Source organism: Crotalus tigris, unplaced genomic scaffold, assembly GCF_016545835.1.
Source record: "Crotalus tigris isolate CLP2741 ecotype Arizona unplaced genomic scaffold, ASM1654583v1 scf7180000018682.9941245338:1185362, whole genome shotgun sequence".
Taxonomy (NCBI): domain Eukaryota; kingdom Metazoa; phylum Chordata; class Lepidosauria; order Squamata; family Viperidae; genus Crotalus; species Crotalus tigris.
In genome coordinates, this window is record NW_024097143.1 from 455608 (window position 1) to 473860 (window position 18253).

Below are 18253 nucleotides of genomic sequence, written 5' to 3' on the forward strand. Positions count from 1 at the left end.
TTGAGGAAAAAAATAAGTGCTTACTTTGAAGGGATTTTTTTTTCTGATGTTAACCCTATACTGACATATCAGCTGGTCAATTATATTCACCAAGTTATACAACTGCACAGAACTTTTTATTAGATCTATTGTTTGTTGCCCTATTCTTTTTTTTCCTTTCCCCAATAACAAATTGTAGTATTACACTGTTTCTCTTTTTGCTGTATTCTTTTATGGTAAATGCTGGTGAATGACTATAAAAAAATATTTTATTTCATTTGGTTTTATCATAGATTGGGGGAAATGGAACATCATGTGAACGCAGCAGGAAGAAAAGTGTCAACCTGCATTTTATTTGCCTGGCATTTTTGTTATTCTGCTTCTGTGAGCCAACCTTTGTAGTCAGTAAAAGGGGAAAAAAAGCAATTCAGTTTTTATTTTTGAAGGTCAGTTCAGTTGTCATAAGGGCTGATGAAGTGACCTGCTTGCTGATTTTGGAGAAAGCAGTCCCACTGAGCCAGCCTATTATATAGATGTTAGGGACTACAACTCTGCAGGAGACTCATATCCTCATGAGGCTGTTAGGGATTAGAACCCTGAGGGAAATGCATTTGGCTGGTTTACCTTAAAATTTGGTGAAACAAGAGAAAGAGGGTGGAGGGAAATTGGAAGGATAAGTTAAGTACCCAAAGTAGATGTCACTTCCTGATTGGATAAACAGAAAACAAAAATACTTGTTAAGATTATGGCTTTTGTACATTATAAAAAATAAAATATGTCTTAACATAGGTGACCATAACAAATCTTTTAAAATAAATGAACAATTAAAAGAAATTATGTTGAGCTATGGAATGTTTTTGAGAAATGACAATCTGACAATATCTCTTTGTCCTTTTAAAAAATCTACACAAGGACTCGAAGCCATACTCTGAAAAAACCAGAGTTAAACAGTATGATTCCAGATCAGTAAAGAAATGAGACAACACTGTACTCTCCTTTCTTATTTATTCATCTCATATATTCAATGGATATTGAAGAAATGTAGATTAGAAGACAAATAACATGGTTTTCAATTGCTGGAAGAAACATCAATAACCTTCACTATGCTATTTATTGATAGTAAGATTAATCACATGGGAGGGAAAAAATTATTTGAACAAATAACTGTTTGCAATGTCTTATTTTAACTTAGCAATAATTTGGATAAAATGTAACTGCCAAAATCTAGATCACTCATTGTTTTTCAACATTAGATGCTCCTTCGCATTCATGTCAGGTCTCAGAATGATGATATAACATTTGGGGACAAAGATGCAGCCAAGTAAGCCGAGGCTGGAGGTCAGGATGGAGAAGATCTGCACAGCCACCATGTATTTTCCTTTGGTGCTCAGGTAAGCGGGGACAAAAGAAACCCAAACACTGCAGAAGAGCAGCATGCTGAAGGTGATCCACTTGGCTTCATTGAAGCCCCCTGGTAGTTTTCGGGCTAGAAAAGCCACCAAGAAACAGATGGAAGCCAGAAAGCCTAAGTAGCCAAGGGCAGAATAGAACAGGATGACTGAACCTTCATTGCATTGCAGTAGGATCTGCCCTTTTTGGGAATATAAGTCAGAATCTGGGAATGGGGGAAAGATTCCCAGCCATATGAAACAGATGCCCACCTGAACACCAGAGCAGGAGAAGATAATGCAATTGGCCAAAGATTTCCCCAGCCATTTCCTCATTTTGCTTCCTGGCTTTGTGGCCAGAAATGCCATCACCACCATGATAGTCTTGGCCAGCAAGGATGACACAGCAACTGAGAAAACAATACTGAAGGCAGTTTGTCGAAGAAGACAGGTCACTTTCTTGGGTTGACCAATGAATAGAAGGGAAGTCAAGAAGGAAAGCAGGAGAAAGATCAGGAGAATGTAGGTGAGATCACGGTTGTTAGCTTTGACTATGGGAGTTTCTCGATATTTAATAAAAATTCCTAGAACTAAGGCAGAGGTAAGAGACAAAAAAAGGGTAGAGACAGCCAGGATGAGACCTAGGTTTTCTCTGTAGGACAGGAAAGTTATAACTTTGGCAACACACTGATCCCGCTTCTCGTTGGAGAAATGGTCATCTGGACATTTTGCACATTGGGCTACATCTGGAAAACACAACTGCTTTTTAAATAGTGATTCAATGACATTCAGTACATCATGACCAAACAAGCAGAAGCAGGATGTAGATAGAGCAATGAAGATTTTCTCTTTCTCTCTCTATTTATAAAGAAATTATATTATTCGAATAATGAAATCCAAGGAAAAAATGCTTAATTACTAAGAATGAATAAAGTAGTTAATTATGTTTATGAAAACCATTTCTCTCTTTCCTTTCGTTATTTCCCCAAGCTGTGAGTAGAATAAACACAAAAACACAAACACACCACTTCCACACATAATCTATTTGTTTCTCTCTGTGTGTTTTATTTTAAAGTGTAAAGATTCTTGCTGGCATCTGATATTAGGTTTGATTCATCTCACAACTTTCTGGTTAAAAATCATGTTCTAAAGCTTTAAATATATCCTGCTGTTCAATGTGTTCCACATACAGGAGCTATTCTTTTTAAAAGTTGCTTAAACTTAATCACAGATTCTGTAGTTCAGCGTTTTCAACCTTCACATTAAAACATGTACTTCAGTTCCCAGAATTCCTCAGCCAGAATTTCCCAATTCCCTGAATTCCATGGCTCCTGAGGAATTCTGGGAGTTCATGTCCACATGACTTAATGTTGCCAAGAATCACTGCTGTAGGTATTGTCAAGTGTCATTGCTGCATATTCTCCAAATTGACCTCCCAATCTGACATCACTGACAGAATATCTATTTTTCCAATTCTCTCCTAACTTTCTTCTTGCGACTGCCAGAAAAAATAGGTTTAGGATTAGCATTTTTTATTTATTTATTTATTTATTTTGCTTTTTGAAACTATACCTATAAAGAATATTTGTGATTTCAGTTCATTTTGTATAGGATTTTCTTGAATAATTTGATGTATTTCATTCCAATGCTTTTGAGGTTTTTTTGCATAACCACTACAGATGATAAAGTGTTCCTTTTTCTCGTGGGTTTTCCAACATTAAATGTTCTATTATTTGTTTATTTTGCAATTGTTGATGTAGCTATAGAACATTTGAAACACATTTTGCAGCAATTTCCCCTTAAATTATAAGTTGGCGTGAATTTTCTGTATTTTTCTTTTTGAAAGCTCTTCGCATTTTTGTATTGTGGTTAATTGTTTGCCATTTTGCATCCATTTTATCATAAAAATGTTTATTTTTTTCCATCTCCATGTTGTATTTCAAAAACAATTTATATATGGTTCTTAATCATAAGTCTTGTTTTCTATATGTGTTTCAAATGCTATTGTGTTTCTTAAGGTTTCTCAATCTTTTTGAAAAATTGCTTGTTATTGTTTCAGCAACCTGGGAAAACATTCACAATGGTGAATTTTACCTTCACTGAACAGTTCTTGCAGTGTTTTTAGTCTGTTTCCTGAGTCTAGATGTAGCATATTGGTATATGAGAACAAATCTTGCTAATACCAGAACTGTGGTGGCACAGTGATTAGAATGCAGTATTGCAGTCTAACTCTGCCCACAGCCTGGAGTTTTATACTGATCAACTCAAGGTTGAATTAGTCTTCCATCCTTTCAAGATCAGTAAAATGAGGACCCAGATTTTTGAGGGGCAATATGTTGATTCTGTAAACTGCTTAGAGCATGCTGTGAAGCACTATGAAGTAATATATGTCTAAGTGCAATTCCTATTGCTACTATATTATCCTTAGAATAAAAGACTAGTGCTGCTTCTTTGTTCTTGAATTACCTACCTTCCTGCACAGAGATGGTTCCTTCCATACATGGAGAACAGTCGTAGCAGCAAACTGGTTCTCCCTCTCTTGTCAGCTTGGTATATCCTGGGAGGCAACTTTCTGTACACCTAGAAAAGGGGGCCTTCTGAACAGAAAGAAAAATCAGAGAAATGTATGAATGAGGGGATTACTTCTAAATATGGAAGCGAGCACCAAAGTGGGTTCATGAATTCAAGAAGGCACTTTCAAGATCTTTTTCAAAATACAATGAAAATATTTTTGTTTTAGTGAAATTTTTCCACTAGCAGTTTCATTTCAGCAGGCTATGATTTCCGAGTCCCCTTAATGTTCAGAAAAAGCTGCTGACTCTCCAGTCCAATCATCATTATCCCGGGATTTTTCTGCATTTGGGCTTCAGATCCTATCAGATTCAGCCAACTGGTCAACGATACAAAACTGTGGAAAGTCTAGTCCAAAGGTTGGAAAAGAAAGGGTTACTTCATCTTATATTAGCAATTGCTAGAACATCATCTGTCACAACATTTCCTCTGCCTTCTTACAATATGTATTTCTTAGATCTCAATTTACTATCAACTCACTCTCAAAGGAGACTCCAGTTCTAAAAAAACATTGAATGATTCAATAGAAGAAAATCTGTGTAACTCAGTGTTGAATTGTAAACTCCTTGATGCTCTCTGGTTTTAACTGCCTGTTTGCAGTTATTTCATTACTTGAGTAAATAACATTATCACTGCTATCATCAGGCACTGATGATGTTACTTAGTTGGGAAATTAACCAATGAAATTACCTGCAAACAAACAACCAAGCTCAGAGAACACCAAAGATTCCCCTGAATAAAACACCCTACCGTAAGTCCCTCAGTGTCAAAGGCCAGTTCCCTGGTTTGTGATGCTCCTAAGTTTCCTTACGTGCTACAAGCAGCTTTGGCCTAGCCAACAACATGTTTTCCATTCTACACCATTCTTTCCCATCATAAGAAATAGATTTTTTAAAAGTATTTTATTAGTTTTCTATCATTACAATTCATTTGTGCTTAATGAACAATGTGTTGTCTGGCTTGATTTTTGCCTAGTCATATTGGTTAAATTCTTACTCTCTGCCCTGCTTTTCCAATCATTGATAAAATAAGTTCTATATTTGAAAGTATTCTGTATCTTCTTTTCCTTTGATTCTCAATGTGAGTCTATCCATTTCTGCACAGTCCAATATGTTCTTCATTATTGCTTCTTTCAATTGTGCTATCTCATTTTTCCAGTGCAGTGCAAATACATGTAATGTTAAATATACATTTTGTTTATCAAACTTTTCTAGCATTATGCCTAGTAAAAAAACAGTTCAGGTTTAAAATCTACATGTTTTCCTAACATCTTTTCTCATCAAGTATGTATTTTAGTCCAAAAGTTTTTTATTTATTTATTTATTTATTTCTAAAATTTATATGCCGCCCAATCCCAAGGGACTCAGGGTGGCGTACAAAATTAAAACAATAATATGACAATAAAACAATAAAATAAATACATTCATACAGCGTGTCCGATCATATCCCCCCCCCCCCGGGGACATCAGCCCCAGGCCTGCCAGAACAGTAGAGTTTTAATGGCTTTCTTAAAGGCCAGCAGGATAGGAGTAGTTCGAACCTCGGGGGGAAGTTGATTCCACCAGGTCGGAGCTACCACAGAAAAGGCCCTTCCCTGAGGGCCTGCCAGCCGACATTGTCTGGCCGACGGGACCTGAAGGAGGCCCAATCTGTGGGACCTCACCAGTCTCTGGGAACTGTGCGGCAGTATGCGGTCCTGTAAGTAACCTGGCCCTATGCCATGAAGGGCTTTAAAGGTGATAACCAACACCTTGAATTGCGTCCGGAGACCCACAGGAAACCAGTGCAGCTCGCGGAGGATAGGTGACACATGGGCGTACCTTGGCGCGCCCAGAACCGCTCTCGTGGCTGCATTCTGAACCAACTGCAGCCTCCGAACGCTCTTCAAGGGTAGCCCCATGTAGAGCGCGTTACAGTAATCCAGTCTTGAGGTGACAAGGGCATGAGTGACTGTGAGTAAAGCCTCCCGGTCTGCTTTTACACATGTCCACCACAAGTGATAATATGTACTGGGATTTTGATTACATTTCCAACATTTGCTAGACATATTTTTAAACATTTTTGCTAATCTAACAGTAGCAATTTCAATCAAGAATCTTTTCAATCTCTCTGCTATTACTGAGGCAAAAAATGTATAATCCACATTTAATAATAATATTGGTCTATAATTTTTCATCTGTGTCAAATCTGAATCTTCTCTTCATATTAAAGTAATACTTGCTTCCATCCATGTGTTTGGTAGTTTGGCCTCTAATAATACTTCGTTACACACTTTCTTCATTGGTAGGCTTAATGTATCTTGTAGATATTTGTAAACCTCTGCGGGTAGCACATCCGGTCCTGGGATTTTATCATTTTTCTGTTTTTTTATAGCTTCTATGATTTCCATCATTGTAATTTTTTCATTTAATATATTTTTTAGGTTTCATGGTATTTTTGGTAGGTTTGCATTTTCCAAGTATTGTATCATTTTTTCTTGAGAAACTCCTTCTACATCATATAATTATTCATAAAATTCTTTGGTTTTTTTAATTGCATCAGTTTGAAATTGGAAGTCATCCTTCTCATCTTGTAGTTTATTATCAGTTTCTTCTCTCTTTCTTTTTTCAGTTTATATGCCAACCATTTTCCCAGCTTGTTTTTATTTTCAAAAAAGTTTTGTTTTATCCTTTTTATTTGTAGAGCCAATGGTTCTGACTCTATTAAATTTAATTTATGTTTCACTGTCTCCATTTGTCTTTTCACAATTTTCTTTTGTGGATGTATTTGTAATTCTAATTCCAGTTTCTTGAATTCTTCTCTGTTGTGTTTTTTTTTTGTTCTTTTTAGCCATATATGTTATAGCTAATCCTCTAAAATACTGTACTTTCTGGCGTATAAGATGACTTCCGCAAGCATTGTTGTCTTATTTGCCAGAATATACAGTACGCTTTGGCTATGTCCCATACATTCTGAATTGATATTGTTTCCCTTTTATTTTCTTTAAAGAAAAACTCCATTTCCTTTATTGCTAATTCTACAAATTGTTTCTCTTTTAACAAAGATTGATTCAAAGTCTATCTTGATTTCTTCTTTACCTCTTTCCGGGTCAGCATTATTGGATTATGATCCACCCAAATGTTAGGTTTTACCTCAATCTCATATATATTAGTACTTAATTAATTCTAGGCCAAGATTTATGTCTATTCCAATAAAACATGTACTGGGTCTTTTTTGGGTTACTTTCTGCCTAAGTATCCTGTATGGAAATTTCTTCTGTCATTCTAAAAAACACCTTAGGGAGTGTCTTTTTTCCCCTTTCCCCTCTTTTGCTGTTTCTATAATCTCACTTTCTATCTACAATTGCATTAAAATCTCCTATCAAACAAATGCTTTGATGTTCCATTTCCAATATTTTCCTTTGTAATTTTTGATATAATTCTTCTTGTTTGTTATTTGGTGCATATATTGCTACCATCAGTATCTGGTTTTGATTTATCATTATTTCTAGCATTAGGATTCCTCCTTCTTTATCTGAGTAGACCTGTTTGGATTCCAATGTCTCTTTTATATATAAAGTGGCCCCTCTTTTCTTTTGAGATGCTGATGTAAAATAAAGTTTCCCAATTTTGGAATATTCCAGCAATTTATAGTGTTGTTTTTTTATATGTGTTTCTTGGAGACAAATTATATCGATTTTTAGTTTCCGTAATCATGCAGAAAATATTTCTTTTTGATGGGGAGTTCAATTCATTTATATTCATTGAGAAAATTCCACTTTCTTTCTCCATCTTCTTATATTTAGGTTTTATTCACCTAGTGGACAATTCCTGTCTCTGTTCTTTTATCACCTACTCTCTTTCTTGATCTGTATTTTCTTTCCTTTTTCTTTTTCTTTTTCTTTTTCTTCTTCTTCTTCTTCTTCTTCTTCTTCTTCTTCTTCTTCTTCTTCTTCTTCTTCTTCTTCTTCTTCTTCTTCTTCTTCTTCTTCTTCTTCTTCTTCTTCTTCTTCTTCTACTACTATTTGTATGGGTGTCTCTTCTGTTACTAACTTTCTCTGTATTTCATCTTCCCTATCCCCTTGTGGTTCTTGTGTTTTCTCTTCAAGAAAACTTCTGTATGTCTCATAGAACTCTGTTGCCTTAAAGATGGAGTCCAATCTATAAGTTTTCACATCCCAATTTATTAATAGTCCCTCCAAGACCAACCATCTGAAATTAACTCCTTTTTCATTTAATTTTATAATCAAAAATTGGTAGTATTTTTGAGAATCTCTTATCCTCCTAGAGATCTGTTCAGAACCACAATTTCTTTTTTTCTATACATCATCATCTCATCTCTCACTCTCTTCAATATTTCATCTCTCATTGTTTTTTTCACAAATCTAACGTGAACCTAGGGAGTCTATGTCTCCTTGTGTAGCTTGAGTTAATTCTATATACCTGATCCAATTCTCCTTCCATCTCATTTTTTTCACTTCTACTGCCTCAGCAAACAAATTAGTAGTTAGGACTTCCCCCTTATCTTCAGGTATGTTCTGTTCTGTTAAAAAGTGTGATCTTTTTCCATTTCCAGAATTGTGATTGTATCTTCCCAGCTGTCAGTAGCTCTTGGACAGACTTGATGAATGCAGTCCGTCTTTCTTCTGTGGGTTTGGAGGGATTTCCTTAGATCAAATGGGCTAATTGCCATCTGCCCATGATCAACAAGGGTTTCCTCCTTTATTGTTGCCTCTCTGGGGTGACCTTTGGCCTTTTGGGGCTCCCTGGCAGAAGGAAATCAGCTGTGTGGTGTGGAGCTCCACACTCCCCACATCTGTATCACTACAACATCAAACCAGAAATCCCTTATCATAAGAATAGATCTTTTGAGAGGACCAGGAGAAATAGTGTCTCCTTCAACTTGTCCTTTTAGCAGTGGTGACTCTCCATCTGAGTTAAAAGACTGATAAACCAAAAAATCACATGGATACATCAGAACAGGTGAACAATAAAACCCACATGGAGGCAGATTTGGTTACCTGGTTAAAAGATGTTGGCCATATGATGGCGCTCTCATCCACAGAGATCTTGATGTCTGAAGACACTTCTTTTTCAACATTCCCAATTATCACCCCAGCAGCAGATTTGTTGGGAAATATTGCCCAGTCCATGATATTAAAGTCAGCAGTGGGAATTCCATACTCATTCAAATAAACGTCATTTACAGAAAAATTGTAAATCTGGAAGTTTCTTAGAAATGGATGGAGCTGAAAAGACATGGAGAATCACCCTAGCAATGTATACATTCTCATTTGAGCACTAAGTCAAAACAGAGGTACTTTATCCTAGTGCTTCTGTCTGCAAATGTGGTAGGAAGAGTATATTTTTCACTTTAATTACATCTCTCCCTCTCTTTCCCACTCCCATTGTTTCTTCCAGGCTCTTTCCACTCTGTCTGTCTGTCTATGTCTGTCTGTCTCCCCTTCTCACATACATACAGATCATTTTAATTTATTATTTTAGCCTGCTCTTCTTTATGACATTTGTAAGCTCAGATCCCAAACATGTTGTGCAACAATGGTGGAAGCTCAATAGAGCATGATGGTTATTGTCACATCCTTGTTTTTGTTAATTGTAAAGTCATATCCGACCCATTGTCACCCCATGGACAACGTTCCTCCAGGTCTTCCTGTCCTCTACCTTCTTCTGGAGTCCATTTAAGTTCACACCTACTGCTTCAGTGACTCCATCCAGCCACCTCATTCTCTGTTGTCCCCTTCTTGTGTTGCCCTCAATCTTTCCCAGCATTAGGCCCTTCTCCAGTGAGCCCTTCCTTCTCATTAGTTGGCCAAAGTATTTGAGTTTCATCTTCAGGATCTGGCCTTCTAAAGAGCAGTCGGGGTTGATCTCTTCTAGGACTGACTGGTTTGAACGCCTTGCAGTCCAAGGGACTCGCAGGAGTCTTCTCCATCATCATAGTTCAAAGGCCTCAATTCTTTGTCGCTCAGCCTTTTTTATGGTCCAATTTTCACATCCATACATTGCAACTGGGAAAACCATGGCCTTAACTGTATGCACTTTTGTTGGCAGGGCGATGTCTCTGCTTTTTAGTATGCTGTCTAGATTTGCCATAGCTTTCCTCCCCAGAAGCAAGCGTCTTTTAATTTCTTGGCTGCAGTCCCCATTTGAGGTGACCTTGGAGCCCAGGAAAATAAAATCTATCACTACGTCCATTTCTTCCCCATTCATTTGCCAGGAATTGAGAGGCCCAGATGCCATGATTTTGGTTTTCTTAATGTTGAGTTTCAAGCCAACTTTTGCACTCTCCTTCTTCACCCGCATTAAGAGGCTCTTTAATTCCTCTTCACATTCTGCCATTAGAATGGTATCATCTGCCTATCTTAGGTTGTTGATATTTCTCCTGGCAATCTTAATTTTAATTTTTTGATTCATCTAGCCCTGCCTTTCTCATGATGTCCTCTGCATATAAGTTAAATAGGCAGGGCAACAGTATACAGCCTTGCCAGACTCCTTTCCAATTTTGAACCAATCAGTGGTTCCGTGTCCAGTTCTCACTATTGCTTCTTGACCCACATATAGGTTTCTCAAGAGACAAATAAGATGGTCTGGTACTCCCATCTCTTTAAGAACTTGCCACAATTTGTTGTGATCCACACAATCAAAGTCTTTAGCATAGTCAATGAAGTGAACGTAGATGTTTTTCTGGAACACCCTAGCTTTCTCCATGATCCAGCGTATGTTGGCAATTTGATCTCTAGTTCCTCTGCCTCTTCGAAATCCTGCCTGTACTTCTGGTAGTTCTCAGTCAACATACTGATGGAGTCTAGCTTGTAGGATTTTAAAAAGTATAAAAAATGTAAAAAATGTCATATCCTACTGCTTATTTATTCAACAATTGTGAAAAGAAACTTCCAGTCTCTTGAAACATCATATCCTAATGTCACAAGCATCCTGAACCAGCACACCAGGTTTAATCTAGAAGAGTCAGCAACACAATCTATTTGTTTGGTCAGAACAAATATTAGAAACAGGCAATTGTTGTGAGGTTATCCCCATACGATGATGCTTATCTTTAATGTAACATTTAAGAATGGAAAGGGAACCATCAGCAACATTTTGAAGAAGCATTACCTGCCATGGCTGTACCATCTGGAGTGTCTGGTGGTCCCCAGCAGGAATCCTCCTCTTATTCATTTGGGAGGAAAAGGCAGCACTGAGGACCCAGGCCACAACCTGGATTGTTGTGGAAATACTGGAGCCATCCTCAGACAGGATTCTTTCAACCAGATCCGGGGATGGGATTTCCCAGGTCTCTTTTTCCAGGCATCTGTTCCAAACTTTCTTAGACAACAAAGGGCTTGAATAAGAACACAGAAATGCTGCCTTTCCAAACTTTCCTGTAGCAGAATAATGTGAATTAAAATCATAATATTGTGTCCTTTTCTTTCCCTTAGTTGAGAAAGATAATAAAAGATGGTTATGCTGGAGATTAACCAATTGGTAAAATAATCTCACATTTAAACCTGACAAAGCTGTAGCAATCCATACTTTTTCCTCAAACAGGATTTTTTTCTTTTCAATGTCTTGTATTACCACTGCTAGTATTAATGAGGATTGAGAGTCCAACTGACAAACAATACTTTTCACTTTAGTGTAGCTAAAATATTCAAGGATGTCCTTTCCCCTCCCTTCTCTAACAACCATGGGTAAGATTTCTGAAAAGGCAACACAGACACCTTTCCTTACAGCTTCTGGCACAAAAGTTCTTCTGAACCGTTCTCCACTTTCATTGTCCGGAGCAGCAAGGCCGATCCATGTCCATTGGAAATGCAGGAGCAACTTGATAATTGCCAAGTGAGGAGGTTCTTGTTTTGGACTCACTTGGTAGAAAAAAGGGAAATGATGTTTCTGCTCTGGAATGTGGCTGATGACCCCATAGTTGATCTAAGATGAAACACAAAAGATGGTTGATTGCTTTGCTTTTAAGGACAAAAATAAATTCTTATCTCTAAGGGATTTTTCTTCTGATGTTAACTCTATACTGACATATCAGCTGGTCAATTATATTCACCAAGTTATACAACTGCACAGAACTTTTCATTAGATATGCTGTTTTATTTTCCTTTTCTTTTTTCCTTTCCCCAATAACAAATTGCTGTATTACAGTGTTTCTCTTTTTGCTGTACTCTTGTATTATAAAGGCTTTGAAAATATATATCATTTGATTTGCTTTGATCATAGATTGGGGAAAATGGAACATCACGTGATGGCAGCAGAAAAAAAATATATCAACTGGGTATGTTTTCATTGTCTTTGTGCAAGTAGGGAAAAACTCTCTTAAAGGAACATTTGCCTATGTTATTTCCATTACAATCCTTAGAGATTTTGTTTGGAATTGGTTGGATTAAGGGTAAAAAGATGTTTTTGTCTGCCAAGACATGAGACTGCAGTGACTAGAAGACAGGGACATGCAAAATATGGTTGAGAGCACTTCAGATGAGCTATGGGTGAAGGTTCGTTCAGTTGAAAAATCTCTGGGTAACCTGTGTATCTTTTAAAAAAATAAAGATATGCAATGATGTAAGAATGAAGAAATGTATTTGAATGCCTGATGAAAATAGTATATTTCAGGCGTCCTATAAGCTCTGTCATCTGACTCATTTTATTCATTATTTGACCCCTTTTGGATTATCAGTAGACTTTACAAAATTAAATTAGCTTCAGTATTCATTCCTACTTGTGGAATTTTGTAGATGCCCAGCATAGTTGAAATGGAAGTAAAGAGCTCCGAATCAGTCCCTTCAAGCACAGCCAGAAGATTATTTTGTCTTCCACAACTGTAGTTTGGGACATTCTCTTGCCCTGTAGACAGCAAGTCCATCATGACCTCATATGTTATCCTTGCATTGAAAAAGTTCTCATAGATGCTGTAGCCCAGGGTGATGTTGGGTAGCAGCTTTGGATTCTGGTTGATCTCATGAGTGGCAAAGAAGAAGGGCAGGACACGCCATAAGCTCATACTCTGTATACTGCAAGATAAGAGACTGCAGTTGGTTTTCATCTTCAGTTCATAAAAACACATCATATTTCCTGAAGCTGTTCCTTTAAGGACATTTATAACTAATCAGTTGGATTGCTGTCTTATAAGTTTAGTACACAAATTTGACAATCTAATAATCTGAAATTAGTTATGGAATGCATCACCTTCTAATGTATCTCTAATGCTGTAGCCCAGGATGACCTTTGGTAACAGCTTTCTATTCTGGTTGGCCCCATGAAGGGGAAAGCAGGAGAAGATCAGACCAAAAGCTCACTCCCTATATTGTATAGCAGGAAATATTCTCAGAAATTAATTCCTCCAAAAATTAATTTGAGATACCTGTATCATTTTTTGGACCATGCCAGGTGATGGACTTCTTTGGATCTTGCTATTAGAAGCACAGTCTTATTGACCACAGAGGACCTTCTTTCCAATGTTTTTCTTGAAGCTCAAAATCATCCCAATTGGAAACTCTAGACCTGATCCCAACCATTATTTTCTCCAAATGGTGACTTAGAGATGCATTTTATAGTAATAAAATGCATCTCTAAGCAGATCAACTGTCATAGCAACTGGATGCACTTATTTAAAATTCACTTTGGAAAATCATTTCCGTATAAAAAAAACAGGGTTCTGTTAAATAAGTCTCTTTATGTTGATTTGATTTCTAATTGGAGTAATATTTAAGTGGAATTATTCTGGCAAAAGTTTCCTTGTTATTTATTTTTTCTGCTTTGATGACTCAGTTTAGTTGAAAGGGTGCCTTAAATTCAATGAGTTAATTGTCTTTGGTTTTGGATGGGTTGCAATGCCAACTGTTTGTTTGCTTTTAATGGATTTCCTTATGTCCTTAGAGGAAGAACTAAAAGACTTTTCCCTAAAAAATTTTATCCTTGTAGTTGCTTTAAGTCAGCAGTGACATCATAGCCCTTAATAACAACAATATCATTCAAAGTATCTAGTGATACTAGTGCCCCTTCTAAGACAGCTAGAAGTTTCAAAGGCTAAAGGGGGCTTCAATTTGGGAGATATAAAGTTCTTTGACTGTGCTTGATGGGGAAAAAGGAAGAGCTCTCTTCTGGAATAATAACCTGGGAAGTGCGGCAGATTCTTCCTGAATAATAGTATGCATCTTGGAAAATCTCCAACATTGTCTGTCTTTATTACTCGCTTACGTTTTTTTTTTTTTTCCTTCTGTTTGATTATGTCTGATTCTCAGAGAATGCCTGGACACGTTCCTGCAGTTTTCCTGGCAAGGTTTTTCAGAAATGATTTACCATTGCCTCCTTCCTGGCATTAAGAGAATGTGACTGATCCAGGGCTAGCCAGTTTAATTTATATCCAAGGCAAGACTAGAGGTCATGCTTTCCTGGTTTCTAACCTGAAACATTAGCATTCATATCAGCTAACCATCCCTATTAAAAGGAAAATAGGGGAAAAGATAAAATTAATCATTAGTGTTAAGTACACATCAGGAATTACCTTTGAAATCTGTGATATGGAGGCTTAAAGAAGACGTATGGTTTAAATACTGTGCTTGATGTAGAAATGATTCCACTAATCAGGAAATCTCCTGACTTGTAATAATTAAATATGCTACCTCCCTCTTTTTGTATGTTCAATGGACATTTGGTCATCAGCGTCCCACATGGAAAATGGGATACCAGGAGAAGCAGCATCAGCAGTATTTCAGATATCATGATGGAGATCTTCTGTAGTTCTGTGAGACAGGTGCCCACTGTCTTTGGCCTCAGAGCTGTCTAAGGAGAAGCACACTTCTCTTGCCAAAGAACACAGATAGGCTGACTTGATCAAGCAAGATGAAATTTAATCTGGCACATTAAAAGGACAACATTAAAATTCCGACCTGTACATTTGTGCCTACAGGAGTCTCACCGTGTGTTCTTCATCAACCATGAGGTCCTTGTGAACCAGATTTTCAGATTTTTATAAGAATTACTAAATATTTGTGAAATCCATTGATGAGGGTTACTAACATCTACCTTGTTTCAAAATAACTGTGGCTGAAAGAAGTCCCTTAGGCTTTAGTGGAAGATGAAGTAATCATTGTGATTTTGATAATTATACAGAGAAGAGGAAGAGGAACAAAAACTGCATATTGACAGAGTGAATGAAGTTGGTGCAGGGAAATTGGAAAAAAATTTACAGTAAATATGCAAAGCAGATCCTGACTGGATCAACAGAAAACAAAAATATTTGTTAAGAACTTCAATTTTCAAGATTATAAAACATTGGCAAGAAACTAGGTTTCGGGCAAAGACAAAGGTTAAATATCTGGGGTTACATTGACAAGTAAAAAGTCTAAATTGTTTCAAAACAATTTTATACTTGGAAAAACAATTTGGAACTCTGATTTTATATATGGTGACAGCAACAAAACTGCTCTATGCACAAAAATGGAAGGAGGCTTCCATTCTCACCATGCACAATTGTTTACAAAAGCTGATGGAATTAGCAGAGATGGCCCAATTGATTATTTTCATAAAAGAAAAGAATATAAGTACTTTTGTTTCTATTTGGAATATGTTATTTTTATTCCAGACTTTACTGATATTGACAACTGACACTGTAGTTAACCAATGGCAAAAAATAAATAAATCTAAATTCATCTGGTAAGGGTTAGCATTAGGATTAGGTAAACTACTGCAAAATGATAAAGAAAGAGGAGCTTTGGGTTTACCAGATTTGAAACTGTATTTTGATACCTGCTCTTGGATCTGGATGAAAGAGTGGGTGACTCTCCAAAATAAGAGATTACTCAAATTAGAAGGTCATGAACTAAGATTTGGATGGCATGCCCACTTATGGGATGACAAGATTAAAATAAATGTTGACTTTAAGAATCTTTTTGCTAGGTGTGCCACCCTAGGGTTCTGGAATAAATATAAAATAAAGTTCTCTATGAAATTAACTCTTTGGGTGTCACCTTAGGAAGCTTTCTCTTAGAAAATAAATGATAGTGAGGCCAGACTGGTGGACCTATGGTTAAATAAGTGAACTTACTCTCAAGTCCAAAGAAGAGTTGGAGTCAGAAGGATTTGTCCGTCACTGGTTTACAAACCTATTGCTAAGGTTTATAAATTGTCACTGAAACTGAATGTGGAAAATGAATATATGAAACAGTATATGATCAAATGGACAAAAAAATTCAGGGTATAATATAAAACTTGTACAATGGGAAAACATGTGGCTAAAGGGTTTAATTACGCTTAATTACAATCTGAAAGAAATTTTTTATGCTATGATGTATCTTTGATCCTTAACAACCAATAAATTGTCAAACATGTATAAAGGTATTTCAGATGCATGTTGGAAATGTAAATGTAAATATAAAAAAGGAACTTTGTACTATCTTTGGTGAACCAAACCAAAAAAATATTATATTATCATGTTCATTTTGAGAATCTTCTATATTAAAATTCATCCCTGCCAAGGAAGGGACGAGGGAAGGGGGAGAGGTTGGCAGCACTTCACTCAAAGAATGACAGAGCCATTAGAGATCTTCTATCTAAACCACAGGTCGGCAACCCACAAGGGCACTTGTGCTTCCCTTCTCTCTCTCTCTCTCTCTCTCTCTCTCTCTCTGTAAGAAAGAGAGTGGCCTCATACTGTTCTCCAAGCCGAGAAGCTTATTGGGCAGGGCTCCTCCTTTGCTGCATCTCTGCAAGAAGCAGGAAGCAGCAGGAAGCAGCAAGTAGCATATCTCTCTCTCACACACACACACACACACACACACACACAGAGAGAGAGAGAGAGAGAGAGAGAGAGAGAGAGAGAGAGAGAGAGAGAGAGTAGGGGAAGAGGACTGACAGACCAAGGGCAGGAGAGAGCCAGCCCAATAAGAATGGTAGTCCCAGCTTGTCTGAGAACAGCATGAAGCCAGCTTGCCAGGTGAGCAGAAGATTGGAGAGAGGGGGAAGAGAGAGAGAGAAAGAGACAGAGACAGAGAGAGAGAGAGAGGAAAGATTGAGGGGGGAGAGAGAAAGACAGAGGGAGAGAGAGAGGGAGAGAGAGAAAAAACAAGGGGGAGAGAGAAAGATAGAGGGAGAGGAAAGAGAGAGAAAAAGAGAGAGGGAGAGGAAAGAGAGAAAAAGAGAGAGGGAGAGAGAGAGGAGAGAGAGGGAGAGAGAGGAGAGAGAGAGAGAAAGAGAGGGGGTGAGAGAGAGAGAGGGAGAGAGGGAGAGAGGGAGAGAGTGTGTGTGTGTGAGAGAGAGAGAAAGAGAGAGAGAGAGAGACAGAGAGAAACTCATGCACAGCACCCTCTATTTCTTTTTAATTAAACTCTTCAATCAAGCCCCCCCCCCTCCAGCAAGCTTGCATACATGCGCACATTTTGCAGCTCCCAGTGTTTTCTTTCTGTGGGAAACAGGTCCAAATGGCTCTTTGAATATTTAAGGTTGCCGATCCCTGATCTAGATCAACCCCCTGCTCAAGCAGGAGACCTATACCATTCCAGACAATGGAATGTCTATATCTCTGCTTAAAAGGAGCACCTACAACTTCTGAAGGCAAACCTTACATTGGTTAGTTCAGGGTCCCCAACCTGTGGGCCATGGCCCACTACCAGGCCATGGCTTGCTGTCTAGCAGGCCATAGAAAAGTCTGGTCAGGGCACACATGTGTGCTCACCCCCATTTGCTCTAGTGCCTCGGTCACAGAGAAAACGGGACACCGCGTGGCAAAAATGTGGCAGTGCTGGTGTCATGCACAGGCTAGCACTGCCCCATTTGCATCATGCCTACTTGCAGCCCTGTTTGTGTGTACACACACAGACATGTGTAAAATGCTTCCCCCTCCCTTTCCCTCTGGTCCACCAACCAAGAAAGGTTGCAAACCCCAGGATTAATAGTTTTCACTCCTTAGTTCTAGGCTGGTTTTCTCCTTGATTAGTTTCCATCTAGTGTTTCTTGTCTTGCCTTCTGGTGCTTTGAAAAGTAGGTTGACTCCTTCTTTGTGGCAGCCCCTCAAATATTGGAACAGTGCTATCATGTCATCACCGTTTGTCATATGTTTTAGCCTCCAGCCCCCTAATCATCTTTGTTTACCATCCATTAAGATCAGATGCTCCCACTGGTTTTGTGTATAGAACAATGAATGGCCAAGAGCAGAGCCTTCTCAGAGACAGCACCCCAAAAATAGAACTTTCTCCCAAGGAAAATATGAACAGTACATCCCTCACCCATTTAGAGGCAACTCCAAACACACTGTTCAGCCAGGCATATGTAGAACAACAACAAATTTCATGGTCAAACAGCATTAATGAAATTACTACT

The 18253-nt window shown here is 37.8% G+C and overlaps 1 protein-coding gene across 1 annotated transcript; it reads right to left on the reverse strand.

Moving 5' to 3' along the window:
* Positions 1-1208: 1208 nt before the first annotated feature.
* On the reverse strand, positions 1209-14876 carry LOC120313426 (vomeronasal type-2 receptor 26-like). The gene is made up of 8 exons (XM_039355339.1): positions 14856-14876; positions 14341-14374; positions 12657-13021; positions 11435-11863; positions 11173-11316; positions 8938-9165; positions 3838-3964; positions 1209-2113 (listed from the first exon to the last, which is right to left on the reverse strand). Exons 1-8 carry the CDS (start codon positions 14874-14876, stop codon positions 1209-1211), a joined length of 2253 nt encoding a protein of 750 aa, XP_039211273.1.
* Between the last annotated feature and the right edge of the window lie 3377 nt (positions 14877-18253).

Coding starts and splice junctions, on each gene's coding strand:
- LOC120313426 (XM_039355339.1), bottom strand. CDS start 14,876: ATGGTTGATGAAGAACACACG. Junction 13,022..14,340: donor TATGAATGCTAATGTTTCAG/GTTAGAAACCAG, acceptor ATGTCCTTAAAG/GAACAGCTTCAGGAAATATG. Junction 3,965..8,937: donor GGCCAACATCTTTTAACCAG/GTAACCAAATCT, acceptor CTTTCTGTTCAG/AAGGCCCCCTTTTCTAGGTG.